The sequence below is a fragment of the Hemiscyllium ocellatum genome, chromosome 16, assembly GCF_020745735.1.
Source record: "Hemiscyllium ocellatum isolate sHemOce1 chromosome 16, sHemOce1.pat.X.cur, whole genome shotgun sequence".
Taxonomy (NCBI): Eukaryota; Metazoa; Chordata; class Chondrichthyes; order Orectolobiformes; family Hemiscylliidae; genus Hemiscyllium; species Hemiscyllium ocellatum.
In genome coordinates this window covers 7,280,255-7,302,278 of record NC_083416.1, presented here as the reverse complement: position 1 = coordinate 7,302,278, position 22,024 = coordinate 7,280,255, and the positions used below count along the sequence as shown (strand labels likewise).

The following is a 22,024-nucleotide window of genomic DNA, read 5'->3' as shown; positions in this document are numbered from 1 at the left end:
AATCCATCTAATCTGCATACCTTTGGACTGTGGAAGGAAATTGGAGCAAACCGACATGGGGAGATTGTACAAACCCCACACAGACAGATGCCCGAGGATAGAAGCGAACCCCGGTCCCGTGAGACAACAGTGCTAACCATTGAGCCACTGTGCCACCTCAAATCCTCCTGACAACTTTTAAATGTCTAAAAGAAAAACTCAAGCAGCCATTCAGGATGGGGGGGGGGGGGGGGGGGGCGCGGGGCTGGTTAGTGCAGGGGGAGATAGTGGGGAAATGAATCCTACTATCTACCAACCTTTGGATAGCTGGTTTAGTCATTAATGCATTGGCGAAAAGGAGGCTTATCTGACAATGGGCCTTACTTTCTTTCTTGTTTCCCTTTATCGGTTATCTACGACCGTTAAGAAAAGGACTGAGGTAAAATGGTGCTGGCAAGGCCACATACCAGATAAGGCTGTGGGTTCTTGTTTTAATAATGTCTTCTGGGTGAGAATTACACTGTCCTCTTGAACAGACCAGTATAACAAGTTTCAAATCTTTGAAACAGCTCTTTAAGAAAGCAGTCTATGTCTGTGCCAACCAGCATCAATTACCTTTATATGCTTTGTACTTCTTTTGTGCCTCTTGCGACGAAGCAGCCGTTCTCTGTCCTAGGGAAAGGGAGTTGCACAAAGCTGAAATTGGGTACATTACAGAGAAGCCCACTGACATAAGTGCGTCATTTCATAAAAATAGATAAATCAATGGTTTCATCACATGGGAGCTCCTCCCAGTGTGAACAACCCGTTCATCGCTCTGTGGGTTTTACACATGATACAATGGCACCATCGATGCAGAAAGAAAGTGATTTACAAAGCCCACACGCACATTCCTGGCCTTTTCAAATACTGGCACGAGGCATGAGCAAAGCTACCTGTCTGCCTTCCGTCTCTGTTTGCAGCCGCAACTGCTCAGAACGCTGGCTAATTCTGCACAGACTCGGATAAAGGTGCGGCATCCCAATTCATTTTCACAGAATTTTTGTTTTAAAAGGATATCAAAAGTATACATGCCTTCGGTAATCTTCCTAATCGCTCCAGAATTCAGATTCCTACGTGATAGAATGTTCAACATTTGCTCTCAGAATAACACGCAGCACTTTTAGACTTGGTGGAGGCCACACTACACTGCAGCATGTACTGTGTCCCTCACCTTCAAGCTGTCTATGGAGTACTTGACTTGAAATAGAAAAGCTATTTTTACCACGCAAAATATCATCTTAAAAATAACGTCGGTGGCTAGAATGGGTGATTTTTCTTCTACTGTTCAATTTTTTGTTTGAAAAATAACAATGACCTTATATGAAACCAGTTCTTGCTATTTCTGTCTTAGTAGCCATGGATCTCTCTTAACTGCAGAATTATCACCTATTCTCATATCTTGATCTATTGAGCCTATATGCCTGTTTTCGAATATCAGAATCATTTGTATACTGAAAATGTGTACCAAGGCTGTTTGCGGTACTGTTCGTGACTTGCCATAAGTTCGGAGATGCAGGAAGTGCTGGAATTTACTCTAGGGCTGATATGTGTGTGTGTCTGTTTGTGAGGGGAGTGGGGGGATGGGGAGAAGCGATCAGTAATTTTAGCATTAGCAAAAGTCATAATGTGAAGATAGAATGTTAACATCCCCAAACCATCTTGCTTGCTAAAGTTCCTGATGCCCAGCATGGCTGGGAGACAAATGGTACAGAAAAATACTGCAAGGCCTCAGCCCATTACTTTCACACTCGCATTCAACAACAGCCAATTCCAGTGGAGTTTTGATGCAGGCATAATGGTGGAAATCTCAAAGCTTTCAATATTGGAAAAAGCATGCCTTTTCCAATCAGATAAGACGAATGTGCACTTTTTTTATATATAGAATCCCAACAGTGTTGAAACAGGCCCTTCAGCCCAACAAGTCCACACCGACCCTCTGAAGAGTAACCCACCCAGACCCATTCCCCAACGTATTATCCTATATTTAACCTGACTAATGCACCTAACCTACATAGCTGTGGGAAATTTAACAAGGCCAAATCATCTAATCTGCACATCTTTGGACTGTGGGAGGAAACTGGAGCACCAGAGGAAGCCCATGCAGACACGGGGAGAATGTGCAAATTCCACACAGTCAGTCGCCTAAGGCTGGAATTGAACCTGGGTCCCTAGCACAGTGAGGCAGCAGTGCAAACCACTGAGCCACCTTGCCACTCACTACTTTAAAATAAACAGCTTAACACATCAATTAAAATAGGAGGTCAAAAAATGGAACACATTAAGCATTCACAAAATATTCTTCAAGCATTGCTATTAGAATTAAATAATAACATTCCCCCTCCACCCTGTCCGATTAAAAATTCTCAGGGGACAACTCTGTATTCATGTTTACACTAGTACCTGGAATGAAAATACCTTCAAAAACATTTTCTGTGCCATTGAAAATATTTATTGTAAAGAATAAGAGAGTGTCCTTTGATTAGATTATTTTTCATCATAAACGTAGTATGCAGCTTTTTTTAAATGTACATATATCACTCAGATTGTTTTGAACAGTGGGAAGATGTAGACTTGTCACACGCTCAACCTGAACTGTGCCAAGATGGAGGGGGCGGTTGGATGAGAGACAAAGTCTTTTCTTGAGGAGCCCAATGGAAATTTGCAGCACGACTGAATCGCAATTGTGTCACGCCAGCCAGTTGGTGATAAGTAGGCACTGCAGCATGCGGGCTGCATCGCTGCTATGGCGCTAAATAATGTTAGGAGAAAATCTAATAGCATCTATCCTTCACCTGTGGCTAAACGCCTCTCAGGAGTGAAGAAATGAGAGAGAGTACAACAATTCAACACTACGCACACAGGTGCCAATGAGATTCAGAGGACTCACCCTGGTCAAATCATCAATGATATTCTGCTGCTCAAGAACCTGAAGCTTTAAAAATTCCACTTCTTGCTCTTCATGGGCTTGGTCAAGATCATTTAAGGAACGTAACTTCTTCAGCGGAGCATGACAACTGATTTTCTCTTTCTACAGAGAGAAGGGTTTTCGTTTAAAAGAAGGGAAATCCAAACAGTCTCGCAAATAAATTAAAAATTAGTATGCGGTTCTTCAGGAAGGAAGGTTTTTTAGTTGCTTATCATCAATAGCAATGCCGTATTGATGGTCTGTAAGGAGAAAGTGAGGGCTGCAGATGCTCGAGAGTCAGAGTTAAAAAGGTGTGGTGCTGGAAAAGCACAGCAGGTCAGGCAGCAGCCAAGCTTAGTAAACAGAATGGAACTGCAGAAGATAGTACAAAATCGTAACTACATGGACTCAGGCTGCAGGCTACTTGAAGAATTATGATCTAATGCACTGTGTTCCAACAACTATACATCGCCGTCCAAGTTTGTTCATTTTATCTTATTTTAAATGTTAAATGCCCACCACTCTGACTCGCAATAATTCTCAGCCACTGACCACCTCACCTCAACTTGCAGCTTGTCAATATTTAATGAGCACACCAGGTATTTGCATTCCCATTTCCCTTCTTTCCCTCAAAAAGAAGCTGCTCTCTGTTGGAAATCTTGCTCCAATTCGCCTACCCATACAGCGTCATGCCCGTCTGTCCCTGCTTCCATGCTGCTCCTGAGGAGGCTCATCATTCTAGCACTGCGCCACAAAATTAGTGGCCTTTTCTGGAGCCATTTGAAAATACTGGACAGGACACACAGGCAGGACTTCCATCCCCCGTCTCCCTGAACCATGTTAGCAATTTCTCTCCTCACAACATGTTCCTAATGACCTTAAAAGGATTTGCACTCACCCCTTTAGTCAAGGTTAGGCCACCTTTACTCCCTCCCGAAAATGCCAGCCATTTCCTCCTCTCCCACAACCACCATCATGGCAGTGTCCAGTCCCAATAGTCAGGCTACCAGGCTCCATGCAGGGTCACATCAGCAGAGAGGATGATGATCAAACACATCCCCCAAACCCCCCATGCACAGGGGGTCCACCCTCAGTCTCTCAGCAGCCAGACCTTTCTTTCATAGAATCCCTACAATACAGAAAGATGCCATTTGGCCCTTTTGAGTCTGCACTAATGTTCTGAAGAACATTTCACCCAGCTCATGTAATTCTGCATTTCCCATGGCTAACCCATCTAGCCTGCACACACTGAGCAATTTCCCACAGCCAATCCACCCCAACCTGGGCATCTTTGGACTCTGTGTGGCGCAGGGTGGGGGTGGTCCAGAGTACCCTGAACACCACGGGCAATTTAGTATGGCCAATCTACCTGAAAGTATACATCTTTGGACTGTGGGAGGAAATCCACCCATACACGGGGGAGAATGTGCAAATGCCACACAGGTAGTCATCCGAGGCTGGAATCGAAGCTGAGTCCCTGGCACTGTGACGCAGCAGTGCTGACCACTGAGCATTTGTGCTGGTTTCCTGGAAAGACCAGGCAAAGTAGGACTGTGCCTCCTTCTAGGTGATTAGATTCCCTACAGTGTGGAAACAGTCCTTTGGACCAACCAGTCCACACCTACCTGCCAATGAGTAACCCACCGAGACCTACTTCCCTTTGACTAATGCACCAATCCCGATGGGCAATTTAGAATGGCCAATTCACCTGACTTGTACATTTTTGGACTGTGGGAGGAAACCGGAGCACCCGGAGGAAACCCACACAGACAGTCACCCGAGGCTGGAATCGAACCTGGGACCCTGGTGCTGTGAGGCAGCAGTGCTAACCACTGAGCCACCGTGCCGCCCCAAGGTGGGCAAGGAAAGTGTGGGCCTCTTCTTCCATAGACTTTCCTCTCTTCAAACCTAAACTTGTTGCAAAGAATTTCCATTCATCAGTCATGCCTCTGCTGGCTGTGAGATTTTTATCAGCATTTTCTCCCAATGCGAATGGCCGGGCATTCCCACAGTGGAACTGAGACGGGGCCCGAGTCATTAAATTGGTTGGTGTTCATTTCTGTAGCAGAGACTTATTTTCTAACTCCTCCCATCATAAGCCAGACCAAGACCAACCTGGACTAATAACGGGATACATCTGGTGGCCATTTGAAAAGTTGGAAGTTATATATTTTGAATAACTTGAAACATAATCCTATCAGAAAGTAATGTGAATAACCTCCAACTAGTCCACGCCGACCATAATCCCAAACTAAACTAGTCCCACCTGCCTCCTCCTGGCCCACGTCACTTCAAAACTTTCCCATTCATGTACTTATACAAATATCTTTTAAAAGATGTAATTGAATCCACTTCCACTATTTCCTCAGGAAGTTAATTCCACACGCAAATCACCATATGTGTAAAAAAATTCGCCCCTCATGTCTTTTTAAAATCTCTCTTCTCTCGCCTCAAAAATGTGCCACCTACTATTGAAATCTCCCAGCCTAGGGGGAAGACAACGCCCATTAACTCTATCTACAGCCCTCATTATTTTATCAACTTCTATAAGGTCACCTCTCAACACTCCAGTGAAAAAAGTCCCAGCCTTTCTTTATAACTCAATTCTTCCAGTCCCAGCAACATCCTGGTAAATCTCTTCTGAACCCTCTATAACGGGACGACCAGAACGCGAAGGAGATGGAGAAATAAACATGCACCAGATTTTGAAATTACCATTTCTGTATTTTCCTTTGAAAGTATTTTGAGTTTCTCCTCCACACGTTGTAAAGATTGAGTTAAGTCATCATTTCTCTTAGACAGGCACTTGTTCTTCTCCAGTAGAGGTTTATATTGTTTCTCGGCTTCACGAATTCGCTTCAACTGAGAAACACAAGTTCAAAATTAATTTTCTTTGACCTTTTGTTTCCTTCCTAACCTGTCACACTACTGTTTGGTGTCCTCAGGCATTACCACCAGTTCCCACCAGTCAATGGCTCCCTTGGGCCCATTCAGTCAATAACAACGCTGTAAGGATTGTTCAAATTCAGGCAATAAACTACAATCTAATTTAAAATCTATTCTTCTGCATGAAATGTTAAGAATGGCAGTGGAAGTAATTTAATAATCTTTAGGCTTGGACATGAAACTGAACTGAACTTTGCGCTTAAGTCGCGTATTGTTTAGAAGGCCCATTACAAGGTCAAAACTTTGGTATGTGTTTAATTTCCTGTGGGGAAAATGCCAAACATCATTATGGAGGAACCATAGAATTATTTGCCTCAATTTCACTTTTGTTAAAAGTATTTTACGGTGCACCTCAATCTTGAGATTCTCCCTCTCCCTCTCCCTCTCCCTCTCCCTCTCCCTCTCCCTCCTCCATCAGCCATTCCACCCTCTAATCTCAGGCTTCCTATTGGCCACCTAACCAGGGGAGCTTGCTACCATCTTTAATTGGAGAGTGTACAAAAACCCTGGCTGTTAATTGGTCAGCTGGTCAAATATTACCTAATGTTGTTGTGATGTCAGCTCAGGACCCCCAAATTAGTGTCACATTGAGGCCCTGGCCCCTGACAGTCTTGACCAAAATGATACATTCAATGATGTTCATACTCTTTTATGTAAATGAGTAATTCCTTGAGCAAGGGATGCTTCCAATTTTCCTCTACTCATGCAGCATTTGGAGAAATGCTATAATACATCAAATAGCAGATGTTATATAAAATGACAAAAATGTTACAACATAAGAGGAGACCATTTGACCCATCACAACGTCACAATTTAATGACCATCATTCCCTATTGGAGAAAGTGAGGACTGCAGATGCTGAGATTAGAGCTGAAAATGTGTTGCTGGAAAAGTGCAGCAGGCCAGGCAACATCCAAGGAACAGGAGATTCGACGTTTCGGGCATGAGCCCTTCTTCAGGAAACGTTCCTGAAGAAGGGCTCATGCCCGAAATGTCAATTCTCCTGCTCATTGGATGCTGCCTGACCTGCTGCGCTTTTCCAGCAACACATTTTCATCATTCTCTAGTGCCAGTCTCCTGCTTTATCCCATATTGTTGGCATCCAACTAAATTTAAAGAAACAACATTTTTTTTAATGTTTAATACAGAATCAGCAGTCATACAGGTGTCACAAAGCTGGTCTCTTTTTGCTAAAAGCGGTTTCTTTTCTCAAGGATACTGTGTCCTTGATTTTTTTTTTCCCAGAGGGGTCATAAAACCCTCCCGGCTCCAAGGTGACTAGTTTGTACAGAGATGAAAAGGATTTTGAGATGCCTTTTGTTTATATGTAAACAGATCAGACTTCAGGCCAATGTGGTCATGTTTTAGAAGTGACCTGTATAATGAAAGGGGAGCGGTCAGCTCTCTAGCTGAGCAGTTCAACCTAGAACTAGTTAGGAGCTCAGCTGTGTGGATACAGGCTCTCTCTCTCTCTCCCTCTGTCTCTCTCTCTGTCTCGCCCTCCCCTTCTGTCCTTCTAACTTCAGCTCATAAGCATTTGTTCCATTTCTACTGTTAAAAGGGGTTTGCTTATTGGGGTTGTTTTATACATTTGGAACAGCCTAATTAAGTCTAGTTTGGATAGACTGAGTTCTGTAGGGGTTCTTTATTGTGTTCTTGTGCTTCATTGTGTAATCTTGTGAATCTGTTTTCAAACCTGGTAGTCAACCTCACTCCGAGTAATTTTCACTGTACAGTTACTGAAACAAATTGCAAAGTTATGGTCTGGGTTGCAAACTGAAGAATGTTTTGAGTGGTCTGGCCCAGTCAATAACACAGACAACGCAACAGGCCCGATGAAAGGCATACTCCTGGTTTGCGTTTCAAAACAGACAGATTCAGAGATTTTCATCACCTTCCCAGTATTTTTATCCAAATAAACACTTACTGCCCTCCAATTGAACCTACCCACATCACATTTCCAGGCACTGCTTTCCATATTGGGAACTCTCACTGAGAGAAAAAAAAAGTTTACTTCTCATTTCATTCTAGCTTTTGCAAATCACTGTTAATCTATGCCGTCATGTTCCTGTTCCTTATACCAGCGGGAACAGTTTCTCTCTATTTATTCGATCAAGCCCATTCGTGGTTTTGATTGCGGTAGTTGGGAGTTTGGTCACTGGATAACTCTCTGCTAGCTGAAGTAAGATGTGTCACACCTTCTCAAGGGATAGAGCAATAAATGCTGCCCCTGCCAGCCATAAACATATCCCGTGGGCAAACAGGGAACAAAAGTCTATTCTGAGCTTTCCTAAGTTCGTGGCCACGTGACCACTTCCCAATTAAAGATGGTGGCAGGTTCACCAGATTAGGTGACCAATAGGAAGCCTGAGATTAGAGGGAAGAACTATCAATATGTGAGAGGGAGGGGCCCCTCAAGACTGAAGTGCATTCTGAAGAACTTTTAACAAAGGTGAAATTTTGACTGGTGGGCATGGGAAAGGGAAAGAAGGAGGGGAGGGGAAAGGAGGAGGGGAGGGGGAAAGGAGGAGGGGAGGGAAGGGGAAAGGAGGAGAGGAGGGAAGGGGAAAGGAGGAGGGGAGGGAAGGGGAAAGGAGGAGGGGAGAGGGGGGTCAGGAAGGGGAGAGGGAGGGGGAAGGAAAGGTAGAGGGAGGGGGGAGGGTGGGGGAAAAGGGAGAAGGGAGGGAGGGGAAAAGGAAAGGTGGAGGGAGGAAAGGAAGGAAGAAGGAATGGAGGGGGGAAAGGAAGGAGGAGAGAAGGGGGAAAGAAGAGTTAAGGGAGGGGTGAATGGAAGAAAGGAGGGAGGGGGAAGGAAAGGGAAGGAAAAGAGGGAAGGAGTAAAGAAAGGGGGAAAGTGGGGCAAGGGACAAAGAAGAGATGCAAAGGAAAAAAGGAATGGGACTGGGGATAGGGGAGGAGGAAAAAAGGAGGAAGAGAGGAGGGGAACAGTAAGAGGAGGGGGAGGGGTGAAAGGAAGAGGGATGAAAGAGGTGGAACAGGAAGAGGGGAAAAAAGAAAGGGGGAAGGAAGAGGTGGGAAAGGAAGAGGTGGGAAAGGAAGAGGTGGGAAAGGAAGAGGTGGGAAAGGAAGAGGTGGGAAAGGGGAAAGGAAAGGAGGGAAGGAAGAGGGGGAAAAGGAGAGGGGAGGGGTAAAGAAAGGGGATAAAGAGAGAGGAGAGGGGAAAGGGAGGATGGGGAAGAGGGATGGGCATTTATGGCCCATCCGCCATTGCCCAAGAGGGTAGTAAAGAGTTAATCACATTGTATGGGTCTGGAATCATATGTGGGTCAGACTGGTAAGGATGGCAGATTTCCTTCCCTAAAGGACATTAGTCTCGGCTAATGATAACCATAAAAACATTTTTGCTTGTTACAGAAAGACCACATCGTTCTCTAATCCCTTTTATTGGAAGGAAATCTACAAACCCTACTTGGTCTGGTCTATAAGTGACTACATACACACAGCAATATAGTGGTCTTTTGCCAGAAGCAGACCAAGCAGAGCTAAAAATTGGGTGTGAACCTGGTAAAGCTGCAAAATAGGAGTATTTGAATGCCAATCTATGGAAGCAGGAAGTGAGAGACAGGACTAATACCACAAGTAATGGATTAGATCCAAATTCTGAAGTCTTGCCATATCCAGTCATAAATGGAGATAGAGAATTATACAACTCACTTGAGGAGGAGCCTCCACAAATATCCCTAACCTCAATGTAGGGGGAAGCCCAGCACATCAGTGCAAAATATAAGGTTGACGCATTTGCAGCAATCCTCAGCCACAAGTGCTGAGTGGATAATCCATCTTGACCTTCTCCAGTGGTCCCTAGTATTACAAACACCAGTCTTTAGCCAATTTGATTCACTCCAAATGATAACAAAAATGGCTGGAAGTACAGGTTATGGATCCTGACAACATTCCAGCCACAGTACAGAGACTTCTGCTGCAGAACCCAGTGTGGTCACAACATGGGAATCGACCCAATGATACGGAAAATGGCCCTGGTAGGTCCTGCACACAAGAAGCAGGACAAAGTCATTCTGACCAACTGCAGTCCCATTAGACTTCTGATGATGAGCAATAAAGTGATGAAAGGAGTGTTGAACACTGCTATCAAGAAGCATGTGCTCAACATTAACCTGCTCACTGATACTCTGTTTGCAATCTGCCAGGGACACTCCGCTCCTGACTTCAATATAGCCTTGGTTCAAACACAGACAAAAAAGTTGAATTCCAGAGGTGAGGTGGGAGTGACAGGACTTGACATCAAGGCTGCATTTGACAGAGTGTGGCATCAAGGAGCCCGAGCAAAACTGGAATCAAAGGGACTTGGAGAAAAACTCTGTTATTTGGAGGCATTCTGAGCTCAAAGTGCAACGCAAGGTTTAGTCTGGTTCAGGCCATATGCTGACAACATGAGAAATCTCTTATCCTTTAAGTATTAGTAATGCAAAATAGAAAGATCGTGAGAGACTGACTGTTTTGACTGAGTTAGTTATTCACTAGCAGGTTGGTAACGATGGCATTATTGGCTGAGTTAGAAACAATGATATTAAAAGCCTTGCTCCCAATAGCCATTACATAATTGAAGATGACAGTTCAGTGCATCGTGAAAGGCAGGAACTCGGAATCGTCCATGCAGCCTCTTGTGTCTCCTCTGCCATTCTACACAATCATGGATTTGTTTTTTACTCATTTGTGGGATGTGGGAGTCACTGTCTGGGCCTAGCATTTATCGCCTGTCCCTAGTTGCCCCTTGGGAAGGCGGTGGTGAGCTGTCATCTTGAACCACAGCAGTCCACTTGCTAGATGTTGACTCAAAACGGCATTAGAATTTGTCATGGTCGAGTGACTTGCCAGGCTGTTTCAGAGGGCAGATAAGAGACACCTTCATTGCTGTGGGGCTGGAGTCACATGTAGGCCAGACCAGATGAGGGTGGCACATTTCCTTCCCTGAAGGGCCATAGTCCACATTACCCCCAAACCCCACAATGTATTTAAAATTTAGATGTCTATCAATCACCACAACGACAGAGCCACCTCAGCCCTGTGGGGTAGGATATACCAAAGATACAGGAGAAGTCAGTTGTCAGTTGTGCTGACACATAATGTTACAAGTCTGTCACTCAAAACTAGGATGGGATGCTTCTCATGAGCTTGTTAAAACCCAGGGACTCTGGGGCGCTGGAGGAGGGTGAGGTGTGACTTCTGACCCATGATCGTAAATATGCAAAGAGACTTCCAACTTCAGTCACTTACGAGTTCATTCCTTTCATCTACCAACAGCGTGTTCCTATCCTCTAGTTTCCGAATTGTTGAGTTCAGGTCTGCAATCTTGCGTTGATTTCTTCGCAGGTCCTGTGTACAAGGATATTACAGAATAATAATAAAACAGTGCAATGCAGCTGAGCAGTAGAGTCACAGTCATAGAGATGTACAGCACGGAAACAGACCCTTTGGCCCAATGCGTCCATGCCAACCAGATATCCTAAATTAATCTAGTCGCATTTGTCAGCACTTGCCCCTCTAAATTCTTTCTATTCATATACCCATCCAGGTGCCTTTTTAATGTTGTAATTGTACCAGGCTCCACTACTTCCTCTGGCAGCTCATTCCATATACGCACCACCCGCTGCATGAAAAAGTTGCCCGTTCGGTTCCCTTTCACCTTAAATCTACGCCCTCTAGTTATGGACTCCCCTACACTGAGGAAAAGACCATGGCTATTCACTCTATCCATGCCCCTCGTGATTGTATAAATCTCTATAAGGTCACCTCTCAGCCACTGACGCTCCAGGGAAAACAGCCCCAGCCTATTCAGCCTATTCACCCTCCAACCCCGGCAACATCCTTGTAAATCTTTTCTGAACCCTTTCAAAATTAATGACATCTTTCCCACAGCAGGGAGACCAGAATGCTCAGGGAGTGCGTATACTGACAAGCTTCTACTGCTGACTGTTCAAGAATCAAGCAAGCAGCTAAATGCAGAAAACAAATGGCAAACTCCAATAAGAAATTAAAGCTAAATGTTTATTGCTCCATTTTATCACAATTGATACAGTTCGGCAAATAGTGCACTTAATTTCAAACTGATACTTTCTAATCTGTACAAACTCAACTTTGCATCAGTCTGGGAGGGGGAAAGGACACGTTTCATTTGCCTTAATTTTAAAGGAGGACATCATCAGGAGATTATATTGCAGAGTTGATCCTGCAGTACAAACAATGAACATTGGTTTAGAAAGTAATTGCTTTATCTGGATACAATTTAATACATTTTATCTGGTGAGCCTGTGGAATTCATTACCACAGGAAGTAGCTGATACCAAAATATTGAATGTATTCAAGGGGCAGCTATAGCCCTTTAGACGAATGAGATCAAAGGTTATGGGGAGACAGCAGGATGAGGCCATTGAGTTGGACAATTGGCCATATTCGTGATGATTGGCAGAGCAGGCTCGAAGGGCCGAATGGCCTCCTCCTGCTCCGATCTTCTATGTTTCTGTGTAAGAGTTAAGCTCTCCCCATTCCACAGTGTAACAGCATTATCTAGATGGGCATTTCAGCAAACTGGAGAGAGTGCTGTATTGATGGGAGTGGTGCAGTTTCACTAAGATGCAGGCAGTAAATTGCTGGACATTAAAGATGGCCTTCTACTGATCACAGAAGAGGACAATCTCGCAGTATCCTGGCTAACCCCTCCCAAATGTATCTAAAAGTCGATTAATTTATTGTTCAGTTCATGATGTTTCCTTCTGAGTTGATGATGGGTGTTGCATCACTGAATGCGCTTCCATTATTTTGTGATGTATATAATATAGAGGTGACATTATATAAATACAAGCTTTCCTTTCCTAAGCAGTAACGGTATTTCTCAAAGGTATCGAATGTTTGCATTGCTTACCGGACTGCCTGGGCGATCAGTGCCTGGGATCTCACGTTTCGGGCTGCTCACACCCATGTTACATTCTGCTTCCTTCACCAGGAACAACTGCTCATCGAGTGCCTCTTTCTGGAGTTGAAGCTTCTGTGTGTAACCTGTTTGCACCTCTAACTCTTTTTCCAGGGAGAAGATTGTTCGATCTTTAGCTTTAATCTCATCCATCTTGAAACACAAAGAGGTAGCAAATACCATGAGTCAGTGCAGTCTCCGTCTGGGCACGGCCTTAGAGTAAAGGGAAGACCTTTTAGAACGAAGGTAAGGAGAAACTTCTTCAGCCAGAGAGTGGTGTATCTATGGAATTCATTGCCACAAAAGGCAGTAGAGGCCAGGTCTTTGTGTATATTTAAGACGGAGATAGACAGGTTCTTGAGTATCAAGGGTTATGGGGAGAAAGCAAGAGAATGGAGTTGAGAAACTTATCAACCATGATTGAATGGTGGCGTAGACTCAATGGGCTGAATGGCCTAATTTATGCTCCTGTGTATGGACCTTGTCTCTAGCATCAGTCTTAATTTTGCATTGTAAGTAACCTCAGCAAGAAAATACAACACAACCACTCTAGAATCTAATCACAAACAAGCTGCCTATGCTGTCCAGTTTATGTCAGTAAAGACAATATTCAAAGTTTGTGCTATTCGAATTTTTCTTAGTGGGATACACAAATCTATTCCCAATGTCATTGTGCAGTTTTGTTTCTCAGTACTGGTGTGAGTACCCATTGATACATTTATATTTTTAATACATCTGTGCATTTGCGAGGGACAATGTTTTGCCGAACACTCAATCATTTGTCCACAGGTATTAGGGTTTAGACAGGGTGGATGCCATAAAGTTGAGTCATTACCTCATAAGGGTCAGGGATAGGTCTTTCATTATTGTCTGGTCACAGTCTGATTCATATTTGGGACATATCTGGGTGGTGATGATCTCCAGGGAAGTGATGTAACACCCGCTGACTTTCAGGTAGTGTGTTTTTTTCCCTTTATTCATTCACAGGATGAGAGCGTCACTGGCAAAGCCAGCATTTATTGCCCATCCCTAATTGCCCAGAGGGTAGTTAAGAGTCAAACACATTGTTGTGGGTCTGGAGTCACATGTAGGCCAGACTGGGTGAGGATGGCAGATTCCTTCCCGAAAGAGCATCAGTGACCCAGATGGGTTCTTCCAACAATCAGCAATGGTCGTCATTAGACATTTGACTCCAGATTCTTCTTGAATGGCACCATCTGCTCTGGTGGGATTTGAACCTTGATCCCCGAGATATTGCCTGAGCCTCTGGATTAGCAGTCAAAAAGTGTGGCGCTGGAAAAGCACAGCCAGTCAGGCAGCACCTGAGGAACAGGAGAATCGATGTTTCAAGCATAAGCTCTTCATCAGGAATTCCTGACTGTGCTTTTCCAGCACCACATCTTTTGACTCTGATCTCCAGCATCTGCAGTCCTCACTTTCTCTGGATGAACAGTCCAGAGATAATAACTCTGCCCGTGTGTACAGCATTCATTCCAATAAACATGTCAACACAATGGTGGTAAAATAAGGGTTATCAATTTTGGACTTCCATCATTGGATTTTGAGGACTTTAGTGGAATGGAAAGAATACATTGACTTAAAAATGAGCACAGCGATCACCTGTGCATAGGTTGAATCAAGTTCACAAATCCATCAATAAGCATGAAACAATAACTAAGAACATCTTATCAAAAGAGACTTAAACTTGTCAATTGGATCTCTAGCTCTTGTTTCATTTATCTTTATGTAAAATGTTTGTTAGAGATTAAAAAAAACACATTGGCTGCGGTCAACTTGTCAGAAAATAAAGAACTCAGACACTATAATGCACAAATCAGCTATATTGTAGGGAGCTATTGTTTCTGACAGAGCAGGGAGATTGACTTCCAACTGGTATTGGGGAAGGCTGCTACGCTGTCTCAGCCTCCTGAAGAATAAAGAACCTGGTAATAACAAATTGGACAGAAAATACCGGACGTAACCAAGCAAATATGGTCTCAGGTTAAAATATGAAGACACCCTGAGGTCTTAAATATCCATGTTCTTGTATCATCCATGTTGCACTGGACGTTCTTCCATTTTTAAACTTCGTACCTGTGTTTGTATATGTGCCATGTCCTTTTTTTAGTGGGGACAGGAGGTAACAAAATTGTTCAGTCTTTCACTCATGAAAAACTTGTGATTTGCTTCTTGGAGTTTCTGGTGAAGTGATTAACAGTTTTTTAAATTGAAGTAAGGTAGGCCAGTATAATTTAAAAAAAAACATTGTTGTGTTCATTTGAGGAGGTTGTAAAAAAAGCGAAGTTAATTCACACCCTCCTTGCCTGGCCATAATGATATGGTCACAAGTCACACAGATGTCAGGTTATAGTCCAATAGGCTTATTTGAAAGTATAAGCTTTCGGAGCATTGCTCCTTCATCAGGTGAAGGGACGACACTCCGAAAGCTTGTGATTTCAAATAAACCTGTTCTCAGCTGACTTCTGACCTTCCCCACCCAAGTCCAACACTGGCATCTCTACATCATAATGATACAGACTGAGGCAGAGTTGTAATAGTGAAATGTATCATTTGCATAAGTGGTTAGATGTATCAAGCAACAGTTGAACATGAAGACTACTTCAAAATACACCATGAAGGCAAAGACTTTCCAAGAGCCACCCCTAAGGAAATGTGAAGGCTGTGAATTGTCTCTGATGTGTATTATGATGAACACATTTCTTACAGAAAATATCTTCTCTTCTGTAAACCAGTTCCTATAGTTAAATAGAAATTGGACAGCAGGAAATTCAGCTGGGTCTTGAAAATAGTTCTTTCATTTGAATTGAGGCTGGTCAAATGAAAAGCTCAATTTTTCTATACAGATTCTGAATTAGAATGAAATTGAGGAACACCAAATAGGTGTAAAATTGTGACAAAAAGTTTCTCAATTGGCAATCAAAAATCCATATAGCTGACTGGTGCCAGAAATGGAAATGCCGCGCTGGTTCAGCAGTGGTTGTGTATCTTTTCAGCTTAACAGACTGCATTTGCTGCTCACAATGTGATCTCCTCTACAATGAGTAGAACACGTGCAGACTGGGTAACAGTAAATCACCTCCATTCAATCTATAATCATGAGCATAAGCTTCCAATCTCCTGTCATTATGAAAGTCTCAATTATGAAAGAAAATTGGCAAAATTATTTTTTTCAAAAATTAGGAGTTCCAACACTTGTATAAAATGAGAGTGGTTCAGTGTGGAGGATTTAAAAACAGGGAAATAATAAACTTAAATCAATATTGTTCTTTATGATGGAGGATGCTAAACATATCTGACAATCAAGGTGCTAATGGGAGGAAAGATCTTGTAACAGCCTCCATCATGAGTGATAAAGTATTTGACAAACCAGCGGGAATAGTGAGGACCTATATCCAAGGTTATATAAGGAAATGGTAACAGAGGTTGATGGTCGAAATTTTCTAGATCTGAGGATGGTTACATTGGAGTGGATAGTCATTAAAATGTCCCTGTTCCAGAAAAAAGGGAGGGAGATAGAAAGCAAGAACATAGAACATAACTGCGCTATACAGGCCAACCTGTGAAACCAATCTGAAGCCCATTTAACCTCCACTATTCCATTATCATCCATATGTTTATCCAATGACCATCTAAATGCTCTTCATGTTGGCAAGCCTACTACTGTTGCAGACAGGACATTCCACGCCCTTATTACTCTTGACCTGTTAGCCTAACATCTCTCACTGGAGAAAATGCTAGAATCCATTCTGAAGAAAGAAATGGCAGGACAATTTGAAAAGCTTAAGGCAATCAAATAGAGTCAACATGTGAAAATATCATAGCATCCCAACAGTTCAGAAACAGGCCATTTGACCAATTGAGTCTGCACTGACTCTTTGAAGAGCATCCCACCGCCATAACCCCATATCCACAATAACCACCCTACCCAACCAGGGACACTACAGGGTGATTTAGCATGGCCAATCCACCTAAGCTCCAAATGTTCGGACCGTGGCAGGAAACTGGAGCACCTGGAGGAAACCCACACAGGCACGGGGAGAATGCGCAAACTCTACACAGTCACCTGAGGGTGGAATCGAACTTGCGTCCCTGGCACTATAAGGCAGTAGTGCTAACCTCTGAGCCACCATGCCGAAAATCACGTTTGATGAATTTGAGAGTTCTTTAAGAATACAACAAACAGAATTGATAAAGCGAAACTGGTAAGATATTAGGATTTGTAGAAGATTTTCAATAGGGTGGCCACCAAAACATTCTTGCACAAGATGGGAGCTCATGGTTTGAGGATTATATTAGGTATGGATTGGGGATCAGCAGATAGAATTTAATGTAGGAATGTGTGAAGTCATCCACTTTAGTAAAAAGAATCAAAAGGCAGACAGTTATTGGAAGGGAACGAGACATCAAAAAAGTGCAAGGGAAAAGGATTTAGCTGTTCTTGTGCATAAGAGGTGAAAATTAATCACGCAATTACAGTGAGTAATTAAGAGAAGAAATTTAATTTTAGCTTTTATTGCTAGGGGATTGGAGATTAAAAATAGCAAAGTCCTGTTACAATTTTGCAGGCTGTTGGTGAGGTCATACCTGGAGTACTATGTACAATTATGGACCCCAGATTTTAAAGAAGGATATACTGGCATTAGAGGCAATTCAAAAGAGATTCAATTGCTGATTCTTTGTTTAATTTGAATGGGTTGGCAAACAGCTAAAACGTTTGGTCCTTTATTCATTAGAATTTAGAATAATGAAGAGTGATCTTAATAAAAAATACAAGATTCTGAGAGGGCATGATTGGGTAGATATTCAGATGATATTACCACTCCAAGGGGAATCTCAAACAGGGGACACAGTTCAGAATAAGGAACACTTATTTAAAACTGTGATATGAAGCAATTGCTTTTCCCTGAAGTTTGTAAATGCTTGGAATTTTCTATCCCAGACTGTCACTGAAGTTAGATCACTGAGTTAATTTATATAGGAGATAGCTCGATATTTATAAACATCAAAGATGTTATACTAAGCAGGCACAAAAGAAGAGTTGAGGCCGGGAGGTAAATTCGCCATGATCTTGTTGAATGGCAAAACAGGATTAAGGGACTGAATGTGCTCTCCTGCTCCAATGTTCTTATATCATGTCAATTCTCCCCTTTGCACCCACTCTGACCTTATCTTGCTCCAGCGCTCAAATGAGACTGTTTTCCCTAGAGCATCAGAGGCTGAGGGATAAGCTTATAAAATCATGAGGGGCACGGATAGGATAAATAGACAAAGTCTTTTCCCTGGGGTGAGAGAGTCCAGAACTAGAGGGCATAGGTTTAAGGCAAGAGGGGCAAGTTATAAAAAGGACCTAAGCGGCAACTTTTTCACACAGAGGGTGCTGAGTGTATGGAATGAGCTGCCAGAGGAAGTGATGGAGGCTGGTACAATTACAATATTTAAAAGGCATCTGGATGGGTATATGAATAGGAAGGGTTTAGAGGGATCTGGGCCAAGTGTTGGCTAATGGGACCAGATTAGGTTGTGATATCTGATCGGCATGGACAAGTTGAACCAAAGTTGAACCTGTTTCTTTGCTGTACATTTCTATGACTCTATGACATGCTTAAGGAGGAATAAATCACCTTTACACGGAGTACTTTACAACTGGATTTACATCAGGTTCAATAACTTTACATTGTAACCTCTGCCACCACTTTGATTCATGTTTCATTACTGGTTTAATTTTTCATCCCCCCTCCTCACCATTCCTTCCTTCTTTGCTGTTGGACAGCTATTCACAATCCTGTCATGACACCTCCTCCTGACAGGTTTTGTCTGTCAACTTCACTCATTCCAAATCCCCTAGGCTTTGCGCTATTAGTCTGTGTGTTGGCTATTATTTTATGCCCTCTATCCTCTTTCGAAGGGATACTGACCAGACAACATTTTATTTAGTTCCACTCCCCAAAGATGTCACCTGACCTCCTGAGTTTCTCCAGGACGTTTTATGACCAATTGCCTGGAGTAATAGTATTTTGCTTTTCTAATATTCAGAGCAAAATATTATTCTTAGAAAAAAATGAGAGGAAGTTTCTAGACTTCTGTACTTAATTCTATAACAAAACTAGCACCCTTAAAGCTCCTTCTGGATTGTGCCTCAACGGTTAGCACTGCTGCCTCACAGCGCCAGGGACTTGGATTCGATTCCAGCCTCAGGCGACTAACTGTGTGGAGTTTACACATTCTCCCAAGTGTCGGCGTGGGTTTCCTCCCACAATCCAAAGGTGTGCAGGTTAGGATGAATTGGCCATGCTAAATTGCTCATAGTGTCCAGGGATGTGTAGGCTAGATGGGTTAGCCTCGGGAAATGCAGGGTGAAAGGGGTAGGATATGGGGGTGGGTCTCAGTGTGACACTCTTCAGAGATTCAGTGTGGACTCGATGGGCCGAATGGCCTGCTACCACACTGTAGGGATTTTATGAATTCTATGAAAAGAATTGTAACATTTTATACAATACATTTAATACCTCTCACCTTTTGAAAAGGTCTAAACCTCATCTCTGTACTGAATGCAGTCTATAAATATTTTTTTCCAGTTTTGTCCCTTTTCCACTGATGCCCTCTAGTCCTCCATTCCCCAACCCTGGGAAAAAGACTGAGTGCATTCACCCTATCCATGCCTCTCATGATCTTATACACTTCCACAAGATCCCCCTTCAGTCTCCTCAGATATTTAATGTTACACATTATGGCTATCATCCATACTTAGAAACTCCGACTGGATTCATTTCAAATGCACCATCCCTTCAAATGCATCTACCTTTGACTCTGTTTATAAGGTAGGCATTATAGGGATAAAATTATGCTGAGCTGAAAATGTGTTGCTGGTTAAAGCACAGCAGGTTAGGCAGCATCCAAGGAACAGGAAATTCGACGTTTCGGGCCAGAGCCCTTCATCAGGAATGAGGAGAGGGTGCCAGGCAGGCTAAGATAAAAGGTGGGGATGCTTGTTCCTTGGATGCTGCCTAACCTGCTGTGCTTTAACCAGCAACACATTTTCAGCTCTGATCTCCAGCATCTGCAGACCTCACTTTTTACTATAAAATTATGCTGATATTGTGCTCTTTATGCATGGTTATTACTGAACAGAAGAGATTTAGCAGGGTGTTACAGGATATGGAAAGTTTGAGTTATAAAGAAAGACTGGATAGGCTGGAATATTTCTCACTGGAGTATAAGAGGTTGAGAGATGACCTGATAAAAGTTTATAAGATAAGGAGAGAATATAGATAGAGTTAATGGTAGCTGCCTTTCCCTCAGATGGGGGATTTCAAGACTCAGGAGCACATTTTTAAGATGAGAGGAGAGAGATTTTAAAAAGACATGAAGAGCAATTTTGTTTCACAACAGAGGGTAGTGCGCAAGTGGAATGAACTTCCTGAGGAAGTGATGGATGTGAGTACAGTTACAACGTTCAAAAGACATTTGGATAAGTATATGAATAGGAAAGGTTTAGAGACATATGGGTCAGGAGCAGGCTGGTGGGACGAGTTTAGTTTGGGATTATGTTTGGCATGCACCGGTTGGATTGAAGGGTCTGTTTCTGTGTGCTGTCTGACTCTACAGCATGTTGCAAAAGTTAACAAATAAAATAAATGTGCACAGAAGAATTGGACGTGTTTACTATGCACTCCAATGTGGGCATCACTAATCAGTATTCCTGACCTCGTAAACCAAGGTCACTCCTGGGAAAGTTGCCAATCTTTAAGGAAAACAAAAGGCATAAATAAACTCTCTACCGTGTCTGGTCCCTGGACCATTGTGAAACACTGGAGAGTAACAGAAAAGTAAAAACATGCAGCAGTGTCATCCATCATTTTGCAGAGAGGTCAAAAGCAACATAAGATCAATAATGCAAAAGAAAAGTGAGGTTAGCGAAAACATATTCAAGCAAGTCACCTTTTTTTTTCTGTATATATTACCACATGCATAAACAGCTTTTTAAAAAGTGCCTGCTTGATTTTCCCAATGCAATAAAAAGACACACAGCCTTTATGTTACTTTCTTTCAGTTAATTCATGATGGAGATGTATCATTTGGTGTCTCTCGACATTTTTTTGTTGGAAAAATATGTCACCAACATTCTCAGGGATATAAAGTAGCTCACCCCTTTTTTCCTTCTTTTGCCAATCCATCATCAGCGACGGTGAACAGGAGAAACCCTCCACAAATCGAGTTGAATGATTTTACCTTTGGGAAAACGCGGAGCCCAATTGACTACACCAAAAGGAGGGCAGTAATTGCAAAATGCTCCCACATAGATCACAGGGCAGCAAGGGGAAAAGGTAGAGGCATGTCCTTTCTATGTTTTGATCAACGTAACTGTTAATCTAATGATTCTTTTCATCATTTGTGGTGGTAAAGCTATGTCAGAGAGGCTGTTAAATGCATTAGTTAGTGGAGACTGAAAATTCGCCAGACAACCATTTTCACATGCCTTTACCAATATTATAAAAAGTTGATTAACAATTTAATAACTATATAAGACAGTCAACATTTGAGAAAGAAATTTGGTTCTCTTATTGCATGGTATGGAATAGTACCCAACAGTGCCATAAAATGAAGGAAATGAACAGTTCAAGGCTATTCATAAAGGCAGTGCCTTTATGTATTTTTCATAGAAGACGCAATGCCATGGTTATCATAAAATGCTCTGTAAGAGCTTACGTAGAGTTGTACATAGTGCTGTATGGAAACAAACCCTTCAGTCCAACCCGTCCATGTTTAGTTTTATTTTCGAAAACTAAAACAGATGTTGCTGGAAAAGCTCAGCAGGTCAGCTGTATCCGTAGACAGAAATCAAAGTTTACATTTCGGGTCAAGTAACCCTTCCTCAGAACTCTAAAGTTTATTTTGTTCACTAAGGGCATCTTTTGTCACTCATCTCTCCTACTACCTTTTCAGTTGGATCATTCATCACCGTAGCTACAGCCAGGAATCTCTAATAAAGGCAAGTTATTATTTAACTTGCTGAGAGCTCTCTCAGATAAATAATTCTGTTCCAGTGGTTACTTTGTTTACTTGGAATAACTTCATGAATTCTTTTTCTGGATACTATAAGCATGTAGTCCCAAACCAAAAAATAACACAATGAAAAATAAAACTCGCATGTTTTTGTTTTCAGGCACCACTGTACAGATGCC

The 22,024-nt window shown here is 42.6% G+C and overlaps 1 protein-coding gene across 4 annotated transcripts in view; it reads right to left on the bottom strand.

Moving 5' to 3' along the window:
* Window positions 1-22,024, bottom strand: part of LOC132823136 (janus kinase and microtubule-interacting protein 2-like) — a 135,719-nt gene that overhangs the window by 101,787 nt on the left and 11,908 nt on the right. For 3 of the 4 annotated variants that reach the window (XM_060836682.1, XM_060836684.1, XM_060836685.1), the window contains exons 3-7: window positions 12,774-12,974; window positions 11,129-11,227; window positions 5,642-5,788; window positions 2,909-3,049; window positions 595-651 (exon numbers count right to left, since the gene is read on the bottom strand). In XM_060836682.1, the coding sequence (XP_060692665.1) occupies window positions 595-651; window positions 2,909-3,049; window positions 5,642-5,788; window positions 11,129-11,227; window positions 12,774-12,974 (645 nt within the window). Of the gene's footprint in view, window positions 1-594; window positions 652-2,908; window positions 3,050-5,641; window positions 5,789-11,128; window positions 11,228-11,600; window positions 11,655-12,773; window positions 12,975-22,024 lie in introns of all 4 variants that reach the window. The other variant, XM_060836683.1, reaches the window with a different exon arrangement.